We start from the raw sequence: 25,046 nt of genomic DNA, 5'->3' as shown, positions 1-25,046 counted from the left end.
AATTCACTGTTACTGATTTTGACATTTCATAATCTATTGTCATTGAAAATATTTTAAATTATAGAGATTCAAGTGATTTTATAATGTTTGGGTGAAGTTTATTAGTTAAAAAAAAATAAAATTCAAATCTCATGGTTTTAGATCATATTCTAGAGTAATTTAATAAAAATTACTTTAAACTCTCTAATTCATTGAAATCATTTCAAACCACTTTAAAAATCAAATCACCTCAAACTTTAGATCAAATACATTCCCCTAAGTTTATTTTTGTTTTTTTCATTTTAATAATATGAAACTTAGGTTTCAGTTAATAAAATTTTAAGAAATATAAAACATCAGTTTATACATTCTAAATATTTAATTAGTATGTAAACTGATTAGAATAAAAAATAGTTACAAACATCAACTAAAGCACTGAAAATATAAAATTAAAATCGGTTATACGAATCTTTAGTATTTTTAAAACTATTAAAATAAATAAATAATTATTAATCTAATGATATATTCCATCTCTTTCAATACAAAAATATTAAGATAAACATTCTTTTATAAGGAAAGAGTACTAGTATTTTTTTAATGTGATTGGTGTTGTAGTTGATAATAAGAAATTGGAAATTTTATGGTTGAAAATAGTCTTATTGTTTTTTGAACCTTATTAATTATTCATAGGTGATTTAAAATTCATAGTCAATAAGTCATAAGATACAGAGACGGACATATTTTGGGTATAATATGAACATACATATAATAGCTCAGTTTAATAAAGAAAAAATTATAATGTAATATACTGCAAACTTGTAACATTTCAAGGGAAAAAATATATTAAAAGGAAATCTGGTAATATATGGCACTGAGTGGAATGGATCGTTGTGCTGACTGATAAATGAGGTCATCATTACGCTAACGCAATTTCTTTTAACATTATAACTTTTTCCTGTCATATCCATAAAGGATCGTTTTAAATGTACAAAAGTATATTGAGGAAAAGATGGTCAAACCAATATTATTAAATGCTACTACTTATCGAAAAAAATTTAATGCTAACATTATGTAAATATGATAATGCTTTTTGTACAGTCGTGAATTTTCTTTTGTAGAGATAATCGTAAAGTCCCTTTTCATTTTCACAAAACAAAGTTGTACAATGGCTAGGTTATTACATATGCTTGTTTATTAATCCTGGATTTTTTTTAGCTAGATGATCCTAAATGAACAAAATTCCTTAAGAGCATAATGGAAAGTAAAATTATTTAAGTGTGCCATGAGTTTGCCTCATTGATAATAGCTCCTGATTAGAAGCTCAGAATCTCCTAGAAATGCAACTTGTTTATACCTCAGTCGGTGCATTTGCTGAACAGCTAACATCATTGTCATTGCTTCAGCTACCAAAGGTGTAGTGGTAGCTTTTATTGCAGCGCTTCCTTAGATTTTAAGAATGCCTTTTTTGCTTATCAAGGACCTTCCTATTCCAAATTTGTCAGTTAGAAACTTCCAAGAGGCATCTGCAATACAATAAATCTCTGTTCCTGGTGGGAGGATCTGTAATGTAGAGTTTGCCGAGACTTGTTGCTTCTTCCCATAAGTTTTTATCCATCCAAGCTTTTTGGATTACCTGCACTATATGATCTCTGTTATTTTCAAAGATAATCCTATTCCTCATTTTTCAGATTCTCCAACCTAGAAAGAAAGGCAGATTATTCCCTGACTCACTTACCACTTGATCAACTAGATTTTCGATAAATTTCAAAGTGGTGATATGTTGATTTAAGTCGGGAAGTCTATCTAGCAATGCAAGGGAATCGTAGAGTCTTTATCTGCGGTAATCGTGGGGAAGTTATTATGAACCACCTTATGCTTTTAATATTTTTATTTTTTATCTAGCTAGTAATTAATCGTTTTCAGCAAGGAAATTATAATGCCCAACCGACATGACAAAATGAGAAGGGGACATGCATCAACTTTAATGTGGTCAAAGTAAAATATTTACAAAATATGGCAACATAAGAAAAAAAATCTTGGAAATTCATTTTTACTTTATAGTCAGAACAAATTTGATTTCGCATGGTCTCACCATCCATTTCTGGTAGGTGAAGGGTTCAACTCATTTCATTCTCTTCAAGTTCCTAAGTTTTTGAACTGTAAATTACAATGGACTACGTCTGATAATCTCTGTACGTTTGACAATCTTTATATATAAGAACTAGAATGGTATGGATGGTCCGACATGACATACTTAGATATAATCACATGATTATGCTTAGCCTTAAGTTGGTGTATAATGTTTTTTATTATTGAGAAAAGTTAAACCATAATTCCCATGCTTTTAGCCCCCTTTTTGGTCAAAATATGATGGAAAACGTTTTCGAGAAAAGCAATATCAATCGAAAATTTTAAATGAGTAAATAATTCTCGATGAACCGAAAGAGACTTTAACTATTCTTAATTGACCAAAAACATCTGATCGAATTAATCTGCAATTAAGAAAATAAGCTTCAATTATTATCGGATTACACAGCTTATATATAATGATCACTAAGGACATAAATAATTTAATCTTTTATTGCACAAGTATAATGGTAGTATATGCTTCTCGTACGTATATCTATCCTCAGTGCATGCTAAGTAAATATACATAAACACACATTTATGGTTTAAGTTAGGCACAAACTGAACGCCGTAATTGGTGCCTAATCGTTTGCGCTGTCATATCCACAAAGCTTCTTCATTTGAATGTAGCCCCACATTTTTTTTAATTTTTTTTTTTTGATCAAATTTTTTTAATATTAATTATCATTAATAAACAACCCCCGGGGAAAATGGGAACTTTACAACCGCCGACACACCGGTAAACGGCCAAACTAGATTACATACGAATCCTTTTTATACGAATCCTTTTTTGTTGGTTTGCTAATTACCCAAGTGAGACCCTGTGTAGTGTGGACCTCGTATACGTGACTTTGTAAGAGCAAAGAAAACACTAGCTATATACACATATAACTAAACCGTACCTGCTGTCTGCAGATGAAATGTCTGACCTATTTTGGGGATATGTGCCTAACTTAGAAAGATATTATAAATATACTATAGCAAAAATATAAAACTATCTTGTCTATTTAAATACCAGCAAGAAAATAAAAGAAATAAGAACGAAATTTGACCCCAAAAAAGAGAATGAAAATGTAGACTTTTGACCTTTAAAGGAATAATTGGGGCAGGTGAATTGTTAGGTGTGTGGCAATATTATTATTATTAGTTGCTAGTATATATATGAACAAAAAGGAATCTCTTGTATTTTCTGTTCTTTCACACACATCCCGTTTCATGAAAGTATTTAGCTGTTAGAACTGATAAATTAAAATTTCTAATAAGATGATAATATTTGGATGAAATTATCAAGAACAGGATAATTTTCATTATTGTATGTTGAGATATTTACATCTTGAGTCTCTCATGATTAATTACATTTTTTGCCTACCACCCTAATCGAGCTTATGTTTAATTGACTGTAACACTCTTTTAATTCAAATTTTCAGAAATCTTAACTGTCATATTTTTCCATTCCTTGCGAGTAGCGACTCAAAAAAGTTCGATCAGACATTTTAAAAACCAGATTATTAAACCACATATAACTTTTGATCCTAATTAAGTTCCAAACGGGGGTCATTGACATCTCTTAATCTCTGGTTTAGATGAGAAACATATCTGACCATCGTACCAAAGTAAACCAGTGACATAACCATTTGACTCCACATGAAACCGGTTAAGAAATACCCAGAGTTCCGCCTCAGCATATTAGCGGGTCAAAGGAGAGGGTGAATACTTGGGATGTGAATCAGTGAATCCTGCTTAACCAAATTATGCAAGACATGATCAAATACTTAAAATGTTGATAATATGTAAGGCCAAAGTACAATATTTAACCAAATTATTGCAGATATGTAAGGCCAAGTACAAGTACTTGGGAGAACTGGACTCTGAATCATTATAGCCTCATCACCATCGTTGATCAGGTTTATTTATGGATCTTATGTAAAGCAAGCTAAAAAATTGTAGCAGAGGATCAATAGCCGTCACTGCTAGTAACTAAGAGATCTTTTTTTCTTGTCATCATTAAGTCAGAAATCTACAAGAACAATTTTCCATATATACATAATCAGTGCCGCTTCAAATTATTCATGGACCCGTATATTAAATGATGTAATAAAATAATTTAAAATTTATGCTCTATTTATATATCTTAAAAGTCTCGTTTGAAATTATAAGCTCTATATTTAATACTATCTAATTTTTTAAAAGTTTAAAACATAAAATATAAATTTATTTATAAAAAATCTTAGTTTTTATTTTATTTTTTTACTCGGGCTCGACCACTCTAAGTTGCTCACGCTATTAGACGGTACTGTACATAATACATGTCGTGAATCCATAAAATGCGAATGAGCCTCCCTTTAATTCGCACTCATACAAACTTTAGATAAAGCCGAAAACATCATAATCTAGAAAACCACACTGGCAAATAAACATGCTGTTAAAATCGTCACTCGGTTTTACCACGACATTATGAATGATGAACCGCAGAATCCACACATCACTCGATCTTTACGTGTATCCGTATGATTGTGAAAAGTGTGGCTTCAGCATTCAGATAAATTGGGCGAAAAGGACTGTATATAGTTTGATCGCTGAATATATTATATATATACCTATCAAATAATGCACCTGTACGAGATTTTAGAGAAGGAACTAGCATATTTATTGTCATGTCATCACACTACAAGAAAACATGTGATTTCCGACCACGGTTTGCGACCGCAGATGTAGTCGCAAAATATAACGACTCTTTGGCGACTGTTACGCGACTAATTGGCGACGCAGAAAAACGGTCGCCCATCAGCCTCAAATTAACGACTACAACAAATAATCGTAGTTTAGTCGCTAAATAACGACTGGTTAGCGACTAATACCGTGTCGGAAACATTCAGTCGCATTATAGTCGGTAAATAGCGACTGATTAACGACTGCTGTATGTGGTCATCAGTTAGTCGCTAATCAGTCGGCTAAAACTGGTACACATCACGTTTTTTACATTTTTGGTTGTTGTACCTAATATTTTACTGGCAGTCGGTCTTTAGTCGCTAATAAGTCAGACAATTCGCAATATAATATAGACGATGTCTCCCCACATTTCTGCTCAGAAACCGTAGAAACAAATTTTAAAAAAACAAAATCGTGAAAGACAAAAGAAAAAAAAGATTGTTTGAAGTGTTACAATGTCGGGAAATAACAACAATGTTAATTTTCGAGATTGGATGTACAAGAGGATCGATGAACGGACGGGAAATTTCTCGGAAGAGTTCGTAGCAGGGGTGGATCAATTCATGACATTCGCCAATAGTCAACCTCTCGCACAAAGCAATGGGGGTAAATTTTTCTGTCCATGTAGTGTTTGCAAGAACGATAAATTTCTTCCGGGGTCAAAAATTTGGAAACATATATATAGTAGAGGATTCATGCAAGATTATTATGTTTGGTATAATCATGGAGAAGAAATTGATATGGCATTAGGAACAAGTCATGTTGATCCGACACATTTTAGTGGTAATGAAGAAGTTGGTACTGAAGATATATATGTTGATATGGTAAATGATGCTTTTCGTGATAATGTGAGTTCTGACAATTATCACCAGGGTAGTAGTTACCCGGATGGTAGTTACCAGAATGTAGTAGACGATGCATGCAACCATTCAAAAAAGTTTTATGATTTGCTAGAAGGAGCAAAAAATGATACAACTTAATCTATAACTATCAATAATATTTTAAATTTTGTAGGTGTTGGATTATTTTTCCGTGACCTTTGCTCGAGAACTTTGCAGAAAGATCGTCTCCAAATTCTAAAGCAAAACATTGTTTTGATCATCTGCAATTTAGAGAAGATCTTTCCACCATCATTTTTTGATGTAATGCAGCATCTCCCTGTACACCTCCCATACGAAGCTGAACTAGGAGGACCTGTCAATTATAGGTGGATGTATGTCTTTGAAAGGAATTTCAAAAAGTTGAAAGCAAAAGCAAAGAACAAAAGATTTGCTGCTGGATCGATTGTTGAATCATATATCAATGAGGAGATAGCTTACTTTACTGAGCACTACTTTGCTGATCATATACAAACAAAATCAAGGTAAACAATTTCATTATTCTAGAGATCGATTCACTTTTTTTTTATTGTCTACTCATATTCTTATGTAATGTGGATCGTTAATTTGTGCAGGTTAACAAGATTCGATGAAGGTGAAGTTCCTGTGTATCATGTCTCCGGAGTACCTGATATATTTACGCATGCTGGTCGTCCAAGTGGGGAAATGCAAGAAATATGGCTTTCCGAGAAAGACTATAATTGCGCACATTCATATGTATTGCGAAATTGTGATTATTTTCAGCCATTTGAGAGGTATTATTTGGTAATTATCCTCTTATATTACAATATATCACAATAATTAACTATACTAATTTGTGGTGGTGAACTCATATAGGATGTTTGAAGATTATCTATCTACAAAATATCTAGACCTCTCCGAGAAAGAACTCTCCACAAAGAGAGCTGACGAATATCATACATGGGTGAAAAATTATGTATGTTTCAGCAATAATATTAGTAGAATTATTGTGTCTATAGTTATATATATTGATATTTTATATATATGCAGGTTAGTTACTGGAGTAATACACATAAGTTTCCTGTGTGGGTCAAAGATGTCGCGAGTGGACCTGTGAATAAGGCCAAAAGCTGGCCCATCTACTTCAGCAGAGGTTTCTTATTTCATACGCAGAAACATGGTGAGGGACGAAAGACTTGTAACTATGGGATATGTGTTAAAGGAGAGAGTTATACAAATGCATCAGATGAAGCTGATTACTACGGAATCTTAACTGATATCATTCAAATTGAGTATGAGGGGGCGGTGGATTTGAAAATCACACTTTTCAAGTGTAAATGGTATGACCCTAAAATTGGCAGAGGCACTCGGCGGAGCAACGGTGGCATCGTAGACATTCTTTCATCGAGGAAATACTATAAATACGAACCATTTATTCTAGGTATGTATTATTTATACATATTAATTAATGTCCATAAATATATTATTAACTTTTTATTATTTGATAACAGCATCTCAAGCACATCAAGTTTGTTACATCCCGTATCCGTATGTAAAAAAACCAAAACAGTTGTGGTACAATGTCTTAAAAGTGAATCCGAGGGGAATTATTTCAGGAGAATACGAAGACAAAGAACCGACACTGTTACAACAAGACAATGATGATGCTGTATTGATGACTACAATTGAAGATCTAGCAGTCGACCATTTGTCGCATGTTCGAAGAGAACCGATAAATCTCGATATTGATGTCGAAGATGAAGAACCCGAAGATGAATTCCAATGTAATAAATCTTCTTCTGATGATGATGATGATGGTGAAGATGGAAAAACATCATACTAAAATATTTTACAATAAATTGTAAGTCATATCCCTAAACTTATGTTATTTTTTTCCCATAATGTGATAATAATGTTATGTTAGGTGCTTTTTAATAACGTGTTTTGATATTGTTAAGTGATTAAAAAAAAGCAAAACCAAAACAAAAGTGAAACCAAAAAAAGAAGTAAACCCAAAACAAACTAATTTTCTAAATCCCGCCTAACCCAATTCCACAATCCCGCCTAACCAAATTTACCATCCCGCTAAGCCCAATTATACCCAAAACCAAAATAAAGACAAACACCTAATAACACTAATATACGTCATTTTTAAACAAAAAAAACACTAATATACATCATTCTCTCGTTCTCTCTCGATGCCGACAGAACACAAAGAACCCTAGTCCTAAATCTCTCACTCTCTCTCGAAAATCTATAACCTTCTATCCAAATCTCTCATTCTGTCGAAATCAAAAGCGAAATCCAGAAACCCTCATCTATCTTTTAACCCGAAAGAACCCTAATCTCTCATCCCTTTCTGAAACGATGGGATCGAGAAAGAAGCAGAAACAATCCCAACAATCTCCCCTTCCCTCGCAGTACCAGTTCTTCCCTAGGACGACAGCTCCTCCTGTCCCCAACCGCCGATCTCCACCAGGCGTGAGTGACTACCCACCTCCGAGGCAACTCTTCCAAGACTCACATGCCCGAACTGAAGCTGCTTCTGCGCATCTTCCTCAACCATCTCCACCTCCACCTCCACAACCTCGACGGTCTGAAACGTCAGCGGCGCGAAATGGTCCGAGCAGTTCTGAGGCTCAAGACTCTGCGAGTACAGAACGTCCAGAAGCTGTGAACCCAACTCTCTCGGATGGGTTCTTGCGTCAAATCAACGAACTGATTTCCCAGCCAAATCGGGGCCGCGACATACCCATCCTTTCCCCAAACTTTGAGCCTGGAACAACATGGTATGATTCTGACTTTTGAGCATTATATATTTTTTAAAAAAAATTGACTTGACATTCTCACTAGTGAAATTGTTGGTTGAATAATATATTTGATTGTTTTTTATGCTACTTAATTTACTTGAGGCTTTGCAAACAGGAGAATATTTAACTTGTGAATGTTTTATAGCTCACTGAGGTTTTTTATTTGAGGGTTAACTTCTTTCTTAGCTCACAGTTTTTTTAGCTCGCTGGTTGAATTCTATACGAGGCTTGTTTAGCTCACACCTTTTTCAGTTCACTTGAATGTTTGGAGTGTCTGATGTAAGCTCACTTTGTCTTTAAATTTGGCTTGCTTTGGTTGGCTTAGTACATGGTTTATTACTTCTGTTCCGATCTAATATATTCATTATTTTGTTTCTGTGTTTTGAGGTTTGGTCGTGACAAAGGGAAACTGACCCGGAGGATCTCAAAGACTTTCAGAAAAAAGTTTGATGCTGCTTATTACAGTTGGACTGTTGTGCCTCGGGACAAACAAGAGACAATATTTATAGAATTTGCAGTTAAGTCTTTTATCTTCTATATTAACTCTCAACTTTTGTTTAATTTGACTTTTAACATCAACTTTTTCTGTGTTTTTTTTTTGTAGAAAACTCACACTTGGAGTCAAATACACACTGGTCTTGTCCAGGAAAAATTTGAGAGCATATGTCAGCTACGTATGAAAGACATGGTTAGCATTTGTAGGAGGAGTCGAAAGCAACCAAACTGGATCCATGATACTCTGTGGGAAGAAATGACAGCGTATTGGGACACTCCTGCAGCGGAAAAAAAAAGTGAAACTGCATCAGTGGCTCGTTTGTCTGAACGGAACGGACTTGGTCCACACAAGCACAACACTGGCCAGAAGTCTTTCCAACAAATCGAATATGAAATGGTAAGCTGTTTTTGCTCCTTTCATAAAAGTTAAACAATCTGTATCATTAACCTTTGCTTTTTTTTTTAAAACCATTTCAGGTTGAGGAATTGGGCAGACCAGTTTCTCTTGGTGAAGTTTACATCAAGACACATACAAAAAAGGATGGGACCTATGTTGATTTGAAAGCCGAGCAGGTTGCAGAGATATATAAGAAGAACAAAGAAGCCAAGTTGACTGCCCTTGAGGCTGAAAACTCACAGAGTTCAGATGGTGCTTCCAATGATCGACAGCTCTCCATAGAGGAGGATACCGAGATATTCCTTTTGGTAAGCTGTTTCTTTCAAAAAAAAAATTATCTTTATACTTCATACTCTTTTCTTCTGGTTTATAGTAACAAATTTATTTTTTTGTTGTAGTCTACTTTCACAGATGAAAGAGGACATTACTATGGCATTGGAAGCCTCCAGCAAACTCTCGTCAATGGTAAACGGAAGTACAGTGAGGTCTCTTCTTCTGCATTCCTTGACATGAATAAGCAGCTTGAAGAAGCTCACCGCAAAATAGAAGAGCAGGCGGCTTCTAATGCAGCCCAGGCTACTACTATTGCTGAGCAGGGTGCTACTATTGCAGAGCAGGGTGTTACTATTGCAGAGCAAGCAAAGCAGATCAATGAGTTTGGTGTAGTGAAGAAGTTTCTGTCTGCAACTGATCATAGATTTGATCAGTTCGTATCTACTAATTCCACCACCTGATCATGCTTTCTTGTTTATATCTCTTGGACATGAAACTTGACTTTTGTTTAGTTGTTTGTCAATATTTTCTGTAAACTCTCGGTGGTTGGTAACATTTTTTGTAAACTCGGTGGTTTACATTTTTTGTAAACTCTCGGTGGTTAACATTTTCAGGTTAAAATTAATTAGTATTTTCTATTTCACAATTTGTTTAATAAATATTGTTTTATTATATAATAGCATCACAAACAAGAAAGCACAAATAATAAAATTACCAATTAAAAAAACAAAAAAGAAGTCTGAATACAGTCGTAAAATAGTGATCAAAATAGAAATATTTTACGACTAAATAGCGACTCATAAAATAACTGTAGTCGCTAATCAGTCACAAATATACTGACTAATTTACGACTGCGAGTACCGACTGACTTACGACTGCACACAACTGACTGATTAACGACTACATGAACCCGATTGATTAACGACTTCGAATATCCGACTGATTAACTATTGCATTTAAACGAAATACTTGCCAAGAAAGTAGTTGTAGATTAGACGTGAAATAGTCGGAGTGTCGTCGTAATATAGTATGACTGCTGCCCGACTATTTACCGACGGATTTAATTAGTTGTAATTTAGTCGTACAGCAGTCGTCATTTAGCGACCGATTCCCGACCGCTGTAATTACCGACACGACGATTGACGACCATAACGTTTAGTCGCTATTCAGTCGTAATACGTTATTTGCGACTGTTTCCCTACCGATTCTGCGGTCGGGATCTACTTGTTTTCTTGTAGTGTCAGGACATCTCTTGAGTTTTGGATGCTGTCATGTTTTCTTGTCTTTTTTATGTCTATATATGATTGTAGTTCTTGTGAGCTTTAGTCATTGTTAAATAGCATACTTTTGGTGTAAATTATTTCATGTTCTAAGCATGTTAATGAACAAATTAATAATGATGGAATACAGTGTTCGTTTTGGGATCTCTCTAAAGTTGGCATGATGGTAGCACATATATAATAGGTATACGGTATCATGTAATGTAACACTGAAAGTCTGACACGACATATGACAAAATTGTAGATTCGTATGTTTTTTTTTTTTTGTAAAATGTAAAGATATTTTACCAATACTTTTGTTTTCGACATAATTACAGAAAATAACACAAAGCAAAAAATAAGAAAAAAATCTAAACAACGACTCAATTTAGAAGTAAAAGCCGGACAAACACACTACCACAACCGCAATTCCAAAGGTCGACTAATCCGCACCAACAACTTACCGAAAAAGATGAACCAAGTTCAACCAAAAGTGAAACCCGGTAATTTTGGCCTCTCCGATGAATCCTCTCTTAAAGATAATAGACAAACTGAGAACAGCTCGCCGATAGCGTCAAATCACCTGCCCACAAAACAAACAGCAGCGACCTAACACAGCTTCAACAACCAAACCAAGCTTTTATTTTGCCTGGATGCGACCTTGTACATGGTGCCGATCCGAAGAAAACCGGCCGCAACCTCTGTAATCCATAATCTGAACCCAATCTGCACCCAATTGCCTCGCACACCACCACAAGAAACTCAAGTAAGCCCATGTAGTGCTGGGGTATCAACCAAACCGAGCTTTTATTTTGTAGATTCGTATGTTATTAAGTCAATACGTAACAACATCATGAAGCAAAAAATATCGTCTGCTATTCTATAGATAATTCAGATTAAAAAGAACAAAAACATATTGAAGTGGTGGCTAAGATTATATTTACGCATTAGAAGGGGATTCTCGGAATCGGCACAACAGTTGCACTTGTTAAGTACATAAGGCCATACAAGTACGAACCAAGACTCAAGATGGCGACGCCCAACAGGCAACACCAATGGCTGCTGACAAACTATACGCGGCCATCTTCTTACATCCCCACCAGCGATCTATAATCCTTATAAGCTTTAATTTGTTCTTTTTCTCGTGTACGAATTATACTTATTTACATGTATTGTCGACACTAACTTTACATTACATTTCTACAAACACATCAGCAAAACTTGGTAAAATTACATTTTCTCATTAAGGAACAAGAACTAGAAAAACTGGAAATGTAACATTTAGAGGAACTTATAACCTATTTGACATTTTGTTATTAGCACACATTAACTAGAAAAACTTTGAATGTTTACGTTCATGGTGTTTTATTGATTGCTTGTCACGCATACATCCTAAAGATTCTTTCTAAAATACTCCAAAGACTGAAAGTTTATGATATACTAGTGGTGTTCCGGCGCTACGCGCCGGATTCATATTTATTATGAAAGAAGTTGCAATTTATTTTATGGCCTTAGTAAAGAGATTATGTTCAGCAATTTGATGTTGTAACTACGTTGAAGAGAATGATCTTTTCTGATTTTTTTGGAGAACTCCTTGTGGTTCCTTTGCCTTTACATTCAACTGGCGTCTTCACCATTATTTTTGAAAATCGCAATGGTTGAGTAATCAAGAATCAAGAGGTTGCATCAGAACTGTGTAGTGAAAGAATGTAGGAGATACCTAACTGGTGGCTTTTGCAATTACACTGCATTTACAGTGTGAGCTAATCATTCAGTTGGGAGGCGTATAGGCACCCTGCAACGGTTAGAGGTTCATTTGGAAGGTTGTAGCTTCTTAAATCTTTTTTTTTTTGTTAATTTTTAGCAGTTTGTTATTTATAAACTTGCCTTCTAAGCGTAGAGGATGTGGCAACATAGGTTACATAAGCTCTGCAATGTGTCTAATCTTTTATGAGGTGTGCAAGTGTTCATAATTTTCTGTGATGGTAACTTCTTAATTCTATTATTTTGTGTTAATTATTATCAGTTTGTTACTTATAAATTTCCCTCCAAAACGTTGTATATGTGGCAATCTTAAACCAAAGTGATATAAGCTCTGCTCTTTTTTTAATCTTCTATAAGCTGTGCAAGTGTTCATTAGCTCTGTAGTTTGTCTAATCTTATATGAGTTATCCAAGTGTTCATAATTTTCTATGATGGTATCTTCATAATTCTACTAATTTGTTTTAATTATTATCATTTTGTTACTTTTAATCTTGTCCTCTAAAACGTCGAAGATGTTGCAATATATGTGATATAAGCTCTGCACCTTGTTTAATCTCCTATACGCTGTGCAAGTGTTCATTATTTTATATGAAATATAAGGATGCATGAGAACAGACTTTAAAGATAGACGCTAGGTGGATGTTTTCTGTCTGAATAAGATAAGCATTAATAAATAATAATGAGAACAGCAACCACATTGTAGTAAACATTTAAAAACAAAAGAGAAATAGTTTTAAATGAAAAGGAAAAGATAGTAAAGCATAATTTGAAAAAAAAAGAAGCTGTGGTTGCTTAAGTTTTGTAGTGGACTCATTCCACACGGGATTTCTCAGCGACTTGTTCTTTGCTCGATGGTGCACGCTTTGCTGTAGAAGCATCATTGCAAGTCTTGCCAACTTTGGCATCTATTCCTGGTGCAATAACTTCAGGCAGCGCTTATTCAGGGATCTTTGCGCCTTCCTATTAATAATGTTACGAACACAGATATTATATAATGCAAGCAGCGCAAATTCAGTAACTTCATATTAAGATAATGAACAAACAGTTATAACAAAGGCTGGCATCGGTGCAAGATCTCGCTCAGTTATAACAAACAGTAACTTCAAATTAAGATAAGGAAGACCCGGAGCAGCCAATATAACAACAACCGTCATCATGCTGGATACCAGTCACTTAAGCCGCGCAGAGAAACTCAATTATCTGTCTAGTCTAGAAGAAGTTAACAAAGTCAAAAATTAATCTCAAGTTATCCAAATTTTTAGTGGACAAGACTCAACCTGAGAATCAGCCGTGACTGTAAATTGATTAAGCTCAGCAGCAGTAAGTGGCTCAATCTTCTGTGCATGAACAACATTTGATGAGGACGCTTTCTGGTCTGCTCCATGACCTCGCAAGCTGAAAGTTAATGAGCATGATATACAGTCAAACAAAGGCGAAACCTAAGTTCAATATATTTAAATTAGGATGTTAGGACATGTACTTGCCTGTCAAACACTTCTTTTCCTGCGGCAGTCTCAGAGTCAAAATAGAGATGTGTGGCATAAGTAGCATTCAGAAATAACCGTCCTGCCAAAACATATGGGTTTAGTTAACAAAACGTCAGTGCAAAACAAACAGTGTATGGCATGCATTTCACGGATACACTTATGAAAAAACCATAAATAGACTCCAAAATTGACAAAAAAACTCTAGAACACTAATCAGGAAGAACTCCATAACAGATTTAGCCGATAACACTTTTTACAGTAATCAAAGGAAAGATCAGACAAATCCATAAACGAAAGAAGGAGATTTTAAAAATCATGGGGAATTGTCTTTCACAAGCTATTGTTTTTCATAACCTCGTAATTACTGTCGTAGAATAGAGGGAGGGCCACACTCCTCTCCTCTCGTAATTCTTCGTAGACTCACTTACCAAGCTATTGTTTTAATCTGTGGAAGCAGCGCAATAACGTCATTCACAACAAAATCTCCCTCTCCACAGCTGAGGTATTCCGGCTTATCGACAAAGACATCCGGACTGTAATCACTGCCAAGAAGAAAAGGAAACATTTCAGCTCCCTTATGTCTCTTTGGCTTAGATAAAGATTATCTTTTGGTCTTTTCTGTAGCTCTACTATGTTCTTCACCTTTTTTGCCATGGTGGTGCTGTAATGATTTTGTAAATCTAACTCCTTCATCAATATGAATATTAACCTTTTAGCAAAAAAAAATCATAAGAGTAAAAAAAAAAAAAAACAGATACTCACTTATCCCCAACTATCTTAGGATTTACGCTTGTGGCAAGCACAATTTTGGGTTCTTTCCCGTAGCTCTCAAATTCGCTATGAAACGCAAGAGCCATAGAGTCAAACATACTAACACAAACGTTATCACCACTGCAAAGAAACAATGATATCGAGTCAGATAGGAGTATACGTTAGATTATCTATTACACAGTGTAAGCATTACACACTGTGCCCCCAGTATACGATCGGTGATTGTACTCCGGATTGCATTTAGCTCACCAATCATGTCTGAAAAAATGAGTTCATGAGATTAAGCCAACACATGATACGACTAAACCCAACTAAACAACTCAAACTGAAGATACATACCAGGGACCTGTTTTTGCCGGTGTTTGCCAGTTCAAGTAACTGATTGTATGCTCGTAATAATCAGAACAGCTCAGTAGGTATGGGCCTAGTGGACTCCGGTAGCTTATCAAAAGAGGTTCCATCATTGAACCGTATGGAGAGGGAGCATCAGAGAACCTGAAATTGGGGTTTCTGCGCGTAACATCAAACCCGCTTAAACTGTAGACAGATCCTTCAGTGAGACGGTTTCTGAACCTGAATTGATACTTCGAACCAACACATCCTTGCATACGAACCTCCGCAGTGTTGGAGCATCGCCCAGCTTTCAAATATGCAAGGAGGGTAAAGGAATTCGCCATCGCAGTGATCAGTAAGTGAAAAGACTATTCTTCTGAATCTCGTCGAATCTGTGCTGCTCATCGATAGAAGTGGAGATATTTATAGTATAAGCTTTTCTCGGTTACTCTGGGAAAGGGATGAGGTAAAGTGAATGATGAAGAGTGGGTTTATTACGTAGAAAATGTGAGTAAAGAAGGTATCAATGCGGCCGGCAGGCGTTACGGAAAGGTGACCGTCGGGTGTGATCTCTGAAACCTAGGTCGGACGGGAAGAAGACGACTTAATGGGCCGGAAATGTGTGTAAGCCTTCACCAGATTCTGCAAGTTGGGTAACACGCAAATGATTCTATAACTGGGCCATTATATTTCATGAGCCCAAACCTATTTTCGTAAAAAACCTCAACAAATCAGAACGTGACAAGTGTCACGAAAAGCCCCTCCTTCCTTGCTGACGTGGCGACCTGAGGTGAGAGAAAACCCTGTTTTATTATTATAGATACACCTAGAAGATATATAATTATATAATTATATATATTTATTTCATCATTTCCCTTACTTTCTTCCGATTAGATTCTCTTGCTCACATACGTATCACATCGTTTTAGTTTTTAAATTTAAATTTATACAGCTAAAATATTTAAATATGTTTTTTTTTTTTTTGCTAAAAAAATATTTAAATATGTTGATATAGTAATGTAAAACTACATTTGTAGAGACTAATAATGAAGTTCTAAAATCCACCAATTAGTATTAAAAAAAACTTATTAACTGATTCTTATTATGTGTAATATAATAACTAAGTTGGTCGAGCTGTGGTAAACATTGTTTGAATTATCAACCTAACCAATAATATTTTGAAAGAGCGTACAAGTAGAATATATTGTTCTACAGTTAGCAGTCGCAATGACAAAGTTTTTCCTTGCAAAAGCCACCTTTCCCGTTGTCACAGCCTTTAAGGCACCAACTGTTGCAGCTGCTATCTTTAGTACATACTCCAAACTTTGGGTGATCGTTGCAACACAATGAACCTCCTTTGTTGGAAGACCAAACTGAATCGTCACTCGCCATTTCTGTGGATTCAACACCTACAAAACAAAACACATATCCAAGATTTCGGTTTAGAATAGAAAATGGTTAGGAAGAACCTCAGTTTATCAGTGTTTTGGTCTAAAGAACTAACCTGCAAGCAAAACGGAAAGAGCAATGAAAGCAAAGAAAACAAATCTTGAATATGCCATTTCTATCTTTTAAGTTTTAACTCTGTAAGGGTTTAGTAATATTGTTCTGACTTATGAAATGTAGATTGGCTATATTTGATATATATAATATTGTTGTGACTTATGAAATGTAGATTGGCTATGTTTGGTATATATATAGGGGTTTCACTTGTTTGCTAGTAACGTTAAACCGTATGTTTTACATTAAACGCAGAAATATTCGGTAACGTACTTTACATTTTTGTAACGCAAATCAGCAAAATTTGGTCATTTAAAATTTATTTCATTAAGGAGTGTATTAACTAGAGAAAAAAAACTGGAAATTAAATTTATAGTGTACTTCTTGTGAGCAAACGTAAGGTTTTTTCTAAAACATTCCAAATACTGAAACTTTGTGATATATACCCGTAGTAAGTATATCATTTTTCTTATTTATTTATTTTTTGTCAACTTGTTATTTTGTACATGTTATATGACCGAACAGAGAAAGTTCGTATCAGACCATTAATCCTCCAATATACATTTAATGAGTGAATCGAATCCTGGCTTAACCAAGAAAGGCAAGACCAACGACCATAAATTAAAGATCGGTCCAAACTTGGTTTAAGTAAACCAGAGACTGGATGACTCATCAATTATCATATTACATATTAGCATTGATCACTACTGTAAAGTGTAAACTAAAGCTAAAAACAAAACAAAAAAAAAAGTTGCAGAGGAATCAATCTCCACTGCTACTATCCAATAGATCTCCAAGAGTAATCTTTCCATTGCTGCACCGGTCGAGCTTGTCAAACTGTTTAGAGATCGGAGTTATGTCCTTATCTGTTATTTTCCCCATCTCCTTCAGTTTGTAAATCACATACTCCGCTTTACTGCGAACACACACACATATCTCACATTAGAGCTAGCTAGCAATCAAGGAGTGTGTCAAAGCATATAAAATGGATAGGCCTAATACCTCACACAGCCATTGTTATCGATGTCTGCAGCGAAGAACTGAGAGACAGACATTGCCTCACAAAGCACCTTCTTAGCCCTCTCTCTATTCCTCTTATCAACTCTCGCCTCAGCCAAATACAAAAAGGCTCGAGCCACGGCTAAAGTAGACACAAGCAACCATACCGCAGCGAAAAGCCTACCGGGCAACGTCTTAAACGCCCTGTCTCCATAACCAACAGTAGTAACCGACATAACCGAGAGATAAAACGAATCCAACCAGTCAATGTCTTCAATAAAATGCATTATCCCCACACCCAAGAGCGATGCACAAAACCACAACACCTAAAGCTAAACCCACTTTCAACCTAATCCTCATCCTCCCTTTCTTCACGTCGATTATATACGACCTCCTCTTCTCCGGCTCCTCTCTCCGCTTAGCGGAGTCCAACATGTAGCTCTCTTGAAGATCAAGAACGTACGAGACCATCCCACTAAGGAGAATATCGATAAAACCGAACCCAACGAGGACGAACATGATCGAGAACAGCTTGGTGACGACGCTGTTGGGCGTGATGTCTCCGTAACCGATGGTGCACATCGTGACGATGCAAAAGTAGAGCCCATCGACGACGGGATGGGTTTGATCGACTACGTAGTGGTCACGGTTCAGCGAGTAGATAAGAACGCCTAAGGAGAGATAGACGAGGAGAAGAGCGAACGCTTGTCTCACGACGGAGCGCGACGACGGCGACGCGAGGTCTTTCTGGTGAGGAACCGGGAGGTGGAGATCGTTGATCACGGACATCGCCGGCGCGGTTTTGGATCTGTGGAGCGCGTGGCCGTGGAACAATGGGTCCGGTCGTGGTGGTGGTGGGAGGAGGAGAGGAGCTAGCGTTGAGGAGTCGGAGAAAGTATCTCCGGCGGCGGTGGCGGCGGCGGAGGAGGAGGACGACGGCGATTGAGAATCTAAGTATTGAGAGGAATAATCTCGCGGCGAGCGTGAGGAAGGTCCGAAGATTAAACGGTCTTTGAACTCCGACGGTGTCAACGGCATCGGGATAGAGACTTTGTCGTCTTCCGGTAAGGGAAACAGAATCGGCGGCGGTTTTTTCGATCTTGGGCTAGTCATGTATTGGAGTAATGGGTCTGTGTTGTTGCTATTACCGCCACTTCTGTCGTCTGCCATCTTTTTTTTCGTTTTCTCACCGGAAAATAGTTAAACCGATGGTGGCTTTCTGATTTTGAAAGTGACGAATTTATAGGAAAGTGGCTTCTGTTTTAGTTACAAAGCTAAGAAAAAGATCGGTGAAACTGAGAAAATGAAAAACTTTATTACACGGACCAAAGTACAAGCAGAAATGTCGCTTTCTCTGTTTCTTGTGTTTATTAAATTTTTATACGGACAAATCGAAAATGTTTTATACTCTCTCTTTCGCAACAATAATAAGTGTCATTTTAATTTTTATTTTTATTATAAAAAATGTGTCATTTTGCAATCTAATGTAAATTATATTTACTTTCAAAAATTAATTAAAAATTATATTAATTTTATAAATAATTTTATTTATCTTAAATATTATTGATCAGAAAAGTATAATTAATAACAATTTACATATATTTTTATCATTTTTTTAATCTGTATAAAAATATCAAAATGATATTTATTCAAAAACGGAAAGAGTTATATATGTATTTTAATCACATTAAATATGATGTGCACAAAATTAAAAATGCATTGATGCTACTAAGCCAATTTTATTCCAAGATTAGATAATAAGGAATCTTCGGCAGTAATATATTTTTTTTTTTGTCTTTGGCAGTAATATATTAAGAGGACGAAATAAACACATGCTGAATGATTTTTTTATTAGGTTTTCTTTTAACTATTTGTAAAAATACCCTTTATTAAGCCTAAATTGAGTTTTGACACCTGTATTATTGTAATAGATTTGGCGTATTGTGAATTTAAAATATGTATCTTTGTTTGTATTTATGCATATAGGATTCTTGAGTGAAAAATTGCATCCCATAACCAAACAAAAAACTCAAATTAGCTAAATAACCAAAATCCTCTTCTCTCTCTTCTTTTTCCTTTCTATCTCTCTCATCTTTCTCTCTAAAAATCTAATTTTGTTTTTTTTTGGTTATTTCACAAATTCTCCCTTCTTGAGTTGGGTGAGAAAGTTTAATTTTTTTAAATGGAAGGGTCATGTTGTAAAGTTTAAATACTAGTATTAAACACTCCTCGAGCGAATAAAAAGTGTCTGCTTTGCTTGACAAAACGGCACGGCGTCTTTTTCTTGTTTAATGCGAAGAATCGAAGATGTCTCGATTCACGGAGCTAAGAAACGATCAAACGGCAAGATCTGTCGCTTTATCAAAATCTCACATGACGTGGAGTAGATAAGTACAGCTCTCTGTATTACCACCAAACATAAACACATGACTGGCTGCTTTATCGTTAACTAAAGTTCATATTATTACATAACTTATCCAATTGCAAAACTAGTGCATGATCACATGGTTACAGTTTGGTATTAGTTTTGGATTTCATATAGTAATCATTTTTCTATCACCATGCTTTTGACCCATAATTAGTTTTAGGCTTAAATTTGGCTACGATTAACCTGCAGCCAACCAGGACGAGCCAAGACAAACCAATCCAGGCAAAGACCGGTTTGGGCAAAACGATATTTAAAGTAAAAGTTTTATAAAAGAAAAGGGATGTCAAGACTGAAGAGTTAATTGGTAAGAAAAACAGAGTTTCTAGTAATACAAGAAGGTTGGTTAGCATCTAAACAAGCCAGCCACTGGAGGTCTCTAACAAACCCCTCATAAGAACACACAAACACAAACACAAACACACACACACCGCCATTTTCACACCTCGGAATCATCCCACTGCAAGGGGGAAAGAGAAAACAAGGCATGGAGACGGATTTGACTGATTGATTTTTGATCAGTAGTTGTTGGGCCATAACTGTTGTTGGTGGGTCTGTTTAGAAGCATCTCTGGCGTTTTGTTGTTGCTGGTGTTGGTGATGGAGATGATCTAGTGACATTGGAGCTTGTGAATGGTAAGGACTCCCATAGCCATGTCCTCCAAAATGCTGTTGTTGTTGTTGTTGAGATGGCTGCTGCAGTAGTTGGGCTTGTCGGAAACCAGGAGGCTGTTGATTCTGATGGCTGTAATATCCACTTCCTGGAACCACACGTGAGTTGGATTGTTGTCCTTGATGCCATGCTGCTAAGTGTTCGTTCTGCGGTTCAAAACAATAATAAAGGAACCCTACATGTTAAAACGGTTGCAAAACAGAGATGGCCACAAAAAAAAATCAAAATTTTCCAACCAAAACAGAAAATTTTCTAAAAATTTATATAAACATGAATCTCACTATTTTTCTTTTATCCAAAACCAAGAACTCATCTTTTTTCACACCAAACTAAGCCACACAAAAACTCAATTCTAATTCACAATAAACCAAACCGAACCAAACCCATCTGAGCCTAGCCAAACCAAGAGAAAGACCGGAATGGTTTTAAAACCAAAATCAATAAAACCCTCCAGCCAACTAAACCGAAAGGAACAGAGTTTTAGATGCTCACATCAACAAGATTAGAACACTGAGACGAGTTTAGTTGTTTACCTGCTGCTGAAGCGATGATGCCAAGTGACTGCTGTCCCTAAACTGCGAGCTCAGGACATCTTCGTAGGAGTTTGGAGCGCTTGTGGAATTCAAAGGGAAGTTGCTACTCAATGCGGAGCCGCCACCACCAAAACCATAGGCAGAGGGGGGAGGAACAGGAGGAGCAGTTGCTTGAGTTTTGTATTGCGGTAGCATAGACTGATGATGGTTACCAGACGGAAACGCTTGCTGGAAAGCTGAAGGCATGTAAGGGTTGTAACTCTGTGGCATGAACGGATAGCTCATCAGATTACCATAGTGCCCTAAAGGCATCCCAGGCTGATGAGAGTATGGGTTTAAGGCCAGGTGTTGAGCAAGAGCTGCTGCTTGTTCTCCTGCGCCACTGGGCATTTGGTTTTGTGGAGAAATACTCGAAGCTCTTAGTGCCTGCAAGAAAAATCGAGTAAGCAATGGTATTAACAAGAAAGCTAGGGAGAGGTTAACTACCTCAGCCATGGAACCGCTAAGTGAAGAGGGAGTGGGATTGTTGTATTTTGTTGGGAAAGGTGAGTAGTGAAGATCAGGTTCTCTTGCATCTTGAATGCCTTGATGCTGAACAATGTGAAGGAAAAAAGACATGGTTAGATCTTTTGAGTGAACTTTTGATTGTGTGATGGATTTTTGTTAAGGAGATAGATATTTATCATTGCGTTGGGGAAGGTATCAAGACTCTGCATCTGTGGGTTTGTCTCTGATGGAGGATTCAACTGTTGGCTGTTTTCAAATCCATAATCTGCAGGTGATGAGAACTTGTACTGATGATCTTCTTGAAGAGGAGGAGGCTCATGTCGCGCTGCTTCTTCTGTTTCAGAATCCGAGGAAGCATGGTAGTTCCTGGCGGTTGAATCGATTTGATAGGATGTTTGTTCATCAGTAGCAGCGTTCTTGAGTTGTTGTTCTTCTTCCTCTCTGTAGAAGTCAGACTCAGGGTGTCTGAATGATGAATTCTCTTCTGTTTCTTTTGTTTCCTCCGAGTTATCATTCAAGCCACTACCAACTTGGCCAGATCCTAACCCCAAGCCAAAGCTACCAAACATCAGGTGTGAGCATTCTGAGGTATGAACTTGTAGGTGACTGGGGATTATCACCGGAGGTTTGTCTTCTTTCGTTAATGTTTCATGGTCTTCTTCGCTCTCTATGGTTAGTTGCTCAAAACCAGTTGCAACAGATGCAGAAACATCTTCACCTGAACATAGTGGAAACAGACATCAAGAACATGGACAAAGAGGAAGATTGACTTAAAACATAGAATCAAACTCTCACCTCTATTTTCCTCAAAAGCATGTGGCTCCACTTTGTTGTTTTCGTCTTCATATTCCGAGGAGTCTCTAGCATCATCAACATCATCATGAAGCAAATTTCTGTTGGATACTGAAGCAGGTGGAGATGCAACTGGCAGATCATCCAGATGTGTCTCAGTAAGATGCCGAGGCTCGCTAAATTGGTCAACAGGTACTTCAGATTCAGCAGCTGGTTTCAAGAGAGAAGAAGATGTTGGATAAGAAACGACTTGCTTCTCAATAGAAGGCCATTCATCCTTCACCGGCGCTTTGCTTCCACTCTCTTGACTCTCTGTTGGACGAGGCACAGCGACGTTCTTCTTCTGATGAAGAGGCCTGCCCATTTTCACAATATCAGCCATTGTTCTCTGCCCGGGGTTGGCATTGGCCCAAGCGGATTGATACGCAGGAGTTGGCAGCAAAGAGGAAGTCACTGCTTCATTCGAACCCGTTGGTTGTGCTTTCTTAACTTCAGCGTTTGTAGGGTCACTGTTGGGTGGAGGTTGGCGCCCAAGGACACCAGGTGTTGAAGAAGAGCCGGCCCAATGGTTACGTGTTCCGTTCTCTCTTCTGTTTACAGGTACACTTTGAACACTCCCCCTCTCTGAACCAAAATCCAGCAACAAGTTTAGACACTTGTAAAGATTAATATGAAGACGCTATTGCAAAAAATAAAAAAAAATTGCAAACATGTTATTACCATTGGATTTAAATCTGTTCCCACCACCTCGAGAGGTGTTGTAGCCGTCATAACCGCTGCTTCTAGCACCGCGATTGGGTGTGCTACGTGTCCAGGACTCTGCTGGATCTTTTGTCTGAGACAAAACAAGTAAGAATAAGACAAAAAGAATGAACTCATCATCTGAAAACTATAAGACATTAGATTAAGCTATCTGCAAATAACTAACCTCTTTCTTCTTGTCTCGTTTGCTCTTCACCTCGTGAAAAGTATCTGAGAAGCATTATAAGAAACTCAAGCTCAGAATATAAAACTGATTTTTAATGTTCTTTCCAGAAAGAGGTAAGAATGAAAAAACTCAACCAAAACCCCAAAAAAACATTACTATTTCAAGAAACAAAACATAAAAGTTCTGACATTCTCTTACACAAACTCTTCAAAGCCTAAAAGACAACCCTTTGAGGTTTTGAGTTACTTGGGCAGCTCTAGTTTAACTAAACAACCTCAAAAGCCAAAAGCTTGAAGAAAGAAAGAACCAAACCTTGAGAAAGAAGACGACTAACGGTTTCATCAGGATCCATATCGCAATCGACAAGCATCGCGTAGATCTCCAAGTCAGAACAGTTCACGATCTCTTTCAAACTCTCAACCACCTTTCTACTAGACGCCGGAACACCACCCGCCTTCGCGTTACTTACGCCGCCGCCGCCACCGCCTCGACTGCCCATTATTCTCTCTCTAACGGATTCAGATCTGAAATCGAAACTTCTTCGAGCTTGTGATTCTACGAAACAGAGAAGTGATTCTCGACGATGCCTCTCTCTCTCTCTTTTATTTCTTCTGCTCTTTGGGAAAAATGGGAAAGATTCAAATTTTTGGGAAACTATGTAATGAAAAAATGTTAATTAGGAGATAAGCACTGCGAATTAACTAATTTAATAAGCCTTGTGAATTAACTAATTTATTTTGGTAGGTTATTTACTTTTTAAAGGTATTTTTAATAACTTTACATATTTTTTTTCCTCCGATTTCAGTTTAATGTTTTGGATAATGATGAAAGTAATTTACATATTTAGAAGTACAAGTTGTTGTCTGAGATTCCATTGAAATAATAATTGAGATTTTACAATTCAGATTCTAACGCGTGGAGAGAAAGAATCTGAGAGTTCTTTTTTTTTTTAATTTTAGTGATCGAATAATGGGAAGATTGGATAACGATGTCTCGTTGCTGGACCTAGTTACAAGATTCATCTACCTTGAGTCTAAAGCCCAATGGACCAAATTAAAAGGATTATAAAGAAAAAGGCATATGATATAATTTTTTTTCAACTATGTAAATTATAATTGTTTGTCGATCGAAAGCTCTACTAAATATTTTTTGTGAAACAAATATTTTTTATTTATTGAGAATTCTCCAATTGATGATTAAATTCAAATATTCAATATAAAATAAAAATTGTTTTTTTAATATTATGTTTTATATCATCATTTCAAATTGGGCATAAGATTTCAGAATACAACGAGAGATTTGAATAAAATCCGTACGACCTAAACTACCTTGCTACATTTCAACCGGACACGCAAACAAGTCACTTCGCAAGCTTCAGACCTAACACAAAGAAATATATATTTTCAAGCCGCTTGTCATAATCCCAGATCCGATTTTTATATCGTTG

General features: G+C 36.4%; 3 protein-coding genes, 1 long non-coding RNA gene and 1 pseudogene across 9 annotated transcripts; 1 reads left to right on the top strand and 4 right to left on the bottom strand.

The window, feature by feature from the left end:
- The first annotated feature begins 7,803 nt into the window (after positions 1 to 7,803).
- LOC106423306 lies at positions 7,804 to 10,267 on the top strand. The gene is made up of 5 exons (XM_013864115.3): positions 7,804 to 8,443; positions 8,852 to 8,981; positions 9,069 to 9,356; positions 9,437 to 9,664; positions 9,755 to 10,267. Exons 1-5 carry the CDS (start codon positions 8,022 to 8,024, stop codon positions 10,088 to 10,090), a joined length of 1,404 nt encoding a protein of 467 aa, XP_013719569.1. The 5' UTR covers positions 7,804 to 8,021; the 3' UTR covers positions 10,091 to 10,267.
- A 3,040-nt stretch (positions 10,268 to 13,307) lies between these two features.
- LOC106423242 lies at positions 13,308 to 14,050 on the bottom strand. Its single transcript, XR_001284618.3, has 3 exons — positions 13,930 to 14,050; positions 13,696 to 13,861; positions 13,308 to 13,612 (listed from the first exon to the last, which is right to left on the bottom strand). It is a non-coding gene; the product is annotated as an uncharacterized LOC106423242 (long non-coding RNA).
- A 91-nt stretch (positions 14,051 to 14,141) lies between these two features.
- On the bottom strand, positions 14,142 to 16,805 carry LOC106423135 (putative defensin-like protein 27). 5 transcript variants are annotated; one of them, XR_007340217.1, is made up of 6 exons: positions 15,250 to 16,026; positions 15,071 to 15,168; positions 14,902 to 14,976; positions 14,782 to 14,826; positions 14,568 to 14,681; positions 14,142 to 14,218 (listed from the first exon to the last, which is right to left on the bottom strand). XR_007340217.1 is itself a non-coding variant. In XM_048782222.1 (5 exons), the coding sequence occupies exons 1-2, from the start codon at positions 16,803 to 16,805 to the stop codon at positions 16,459 to 16,461; spliced, it is 252 nt and encodes an 83-aa protein (XP_048638179.1). In that variant the 3' UTR covers positions 14,583 to 14,681; positions 14,782 to 14,826; positions 14,902 to 15,168; positions 15,250 to 16,458. The 5 variants fall into 5 exon arrangements, 1 of the variants encoding a protein (XP_048638179.1); XR_001284606.3 differs by having other exon boundaries at positions 14,902 to 15,030; positions 15,104 to 15,168; positions 15,250 to 16,025; XR_001284589.3 differs by having other exon boundaries at positions 14,902 to 15,030; positions 15,108 to 15,168; positions 15,250 to 16,025.
- Positions 16,806 to 17,271: 466 nt separating this feature from the next.
- LOC106373124 lies at positions 17,272 to 19,152 on the bottom strand (annotated as a pseudogene).
- Positions 19,153 to 20,419: 1,267 nt separating this feature from the next.
- LOC106423043 (GBF-interacting protein 1-like) lies at positions 20,420 to 24,285 on the bottom strand. Of its 2 annotated transcripts, none has more exons than XM_048782195.1 (8): positions 23,912 to 24,285; positions 23,600 to 23,643; positions 23,392 to 23,506; positions 22,675 to 23,295; positions 22,056 to 22,597; positions 21,859 to 21,972; positions 21,373 to 21,798; positions 20,420 to 20,985 (listed from the first exon to the last, which is right to left on the bottom strand). In XM_048782195.1, the coding sequence occupies exons 1-8, from the start codon at positions 24,096 to 24,098 to the stop codon at positions 20,686 to 20,688; spliced, it is 2,349 nt and encodes a 782-aa protein (XP_048638152.1). In that variant the 5' UTR covers positions 24,099 to 24,285; the 3' UTR covers positions 20,420 to 20,685. The 2 variants fall into 2 exon arrangements, with proteins under 2 accessions (XP_048638152.1, XP_013719310.2); XM_013863856.3 differs by having other exon boundaries at positions 21,859 to 21,963; positions 23,912 to 24,284.
- Between the last annotated feature and the right edge of the window lie 761 nt (positions 24,286 to 25,046).

This window comes from Brassica napus, chromosome A1, assembly GCF_020379485.1.
Source record: "Brassica napus cultivar Da-Ae chromosome A1, Da-Ae, whole genome shotgun sequence".
NCBI classification, from domain to species: domain Eukaryota; kingdom Viridiplantae; phylum Streptophyta; class Magnoliopsida; order Brassicales; family Brassicaceae; genus Brassica; species Brassica napus.
This window is presented reverse-complemented; position numbering and strand designations above follow the sequence as displayed.

What these genes read in the sequence shown, in the direction of transcription:
- LOC106423306 (XM_013864115.3), top strand. Translation starts at nt 8,022, where the DNA reads ATGGGATCGAGAAAGAAGCAGAAACAATCCCAACAATCTCCCCTTCCC. An exon ending in AACAAATCGAATATGAAATG is followed by an intron (nt 9,357 to 9,436) that starts GTAAGCTGTTTT and finishes AAACCATTTCAG; the next exon opens with GTTGAGGAATTGGGCAGACC. An exon ending in ATACCGAGATATTCCTTTTG is followed by an intron (nt 9,665 to 9,754) that starts GTAAGCTGTTTC and finishes TTTTTGTTGTAG; the next exon opens with TCTACTTTCACAGATGAAAG.
- LOC106423135 (XM_048782222.1), bottom strand. Translation starts at nt 16,805, where the DNA reads ATGGCATATTCAAGATTTGTTTTCTTTGCTTTCATTGCTCTTTCCGTT. An exon ending in TCTTTCCGTTTTGCTTGCAG is followed by an intron (nt 16,653 to 16,747) that starts GTTAGTTCTTTA and finishes TTTGTTTTGTAG; the next exon opens with GTGTTGAATCCACAGAAATG.
- LOC106423043 (XM_048782195.1), bottom strand. Translation starts at nt 24,098, where the DNA reads ATGGGCAGTCGAGGCGGTGGCGGCGGCGGCGTAAGTAACGCGAAGGCG. An exon ending in TTAGCGGTTCCATGGCTGAG is followed by an intron (nt 21,799 to 21,858) that starts GTAGTTAACCTC and finishes TTTTTCTTGCAG; the next exon opens with GCACTAAGAGCTTCGAGTAT. An exon ending in CATCATCGCTTCAGCAGCAG is followed by an intron (nt 20,986 to 21,372) that starts GTAAACAACTAA and finishes TTTGAACCGCAG; the next exon opens with AACGAACACTTAGCAGCATG.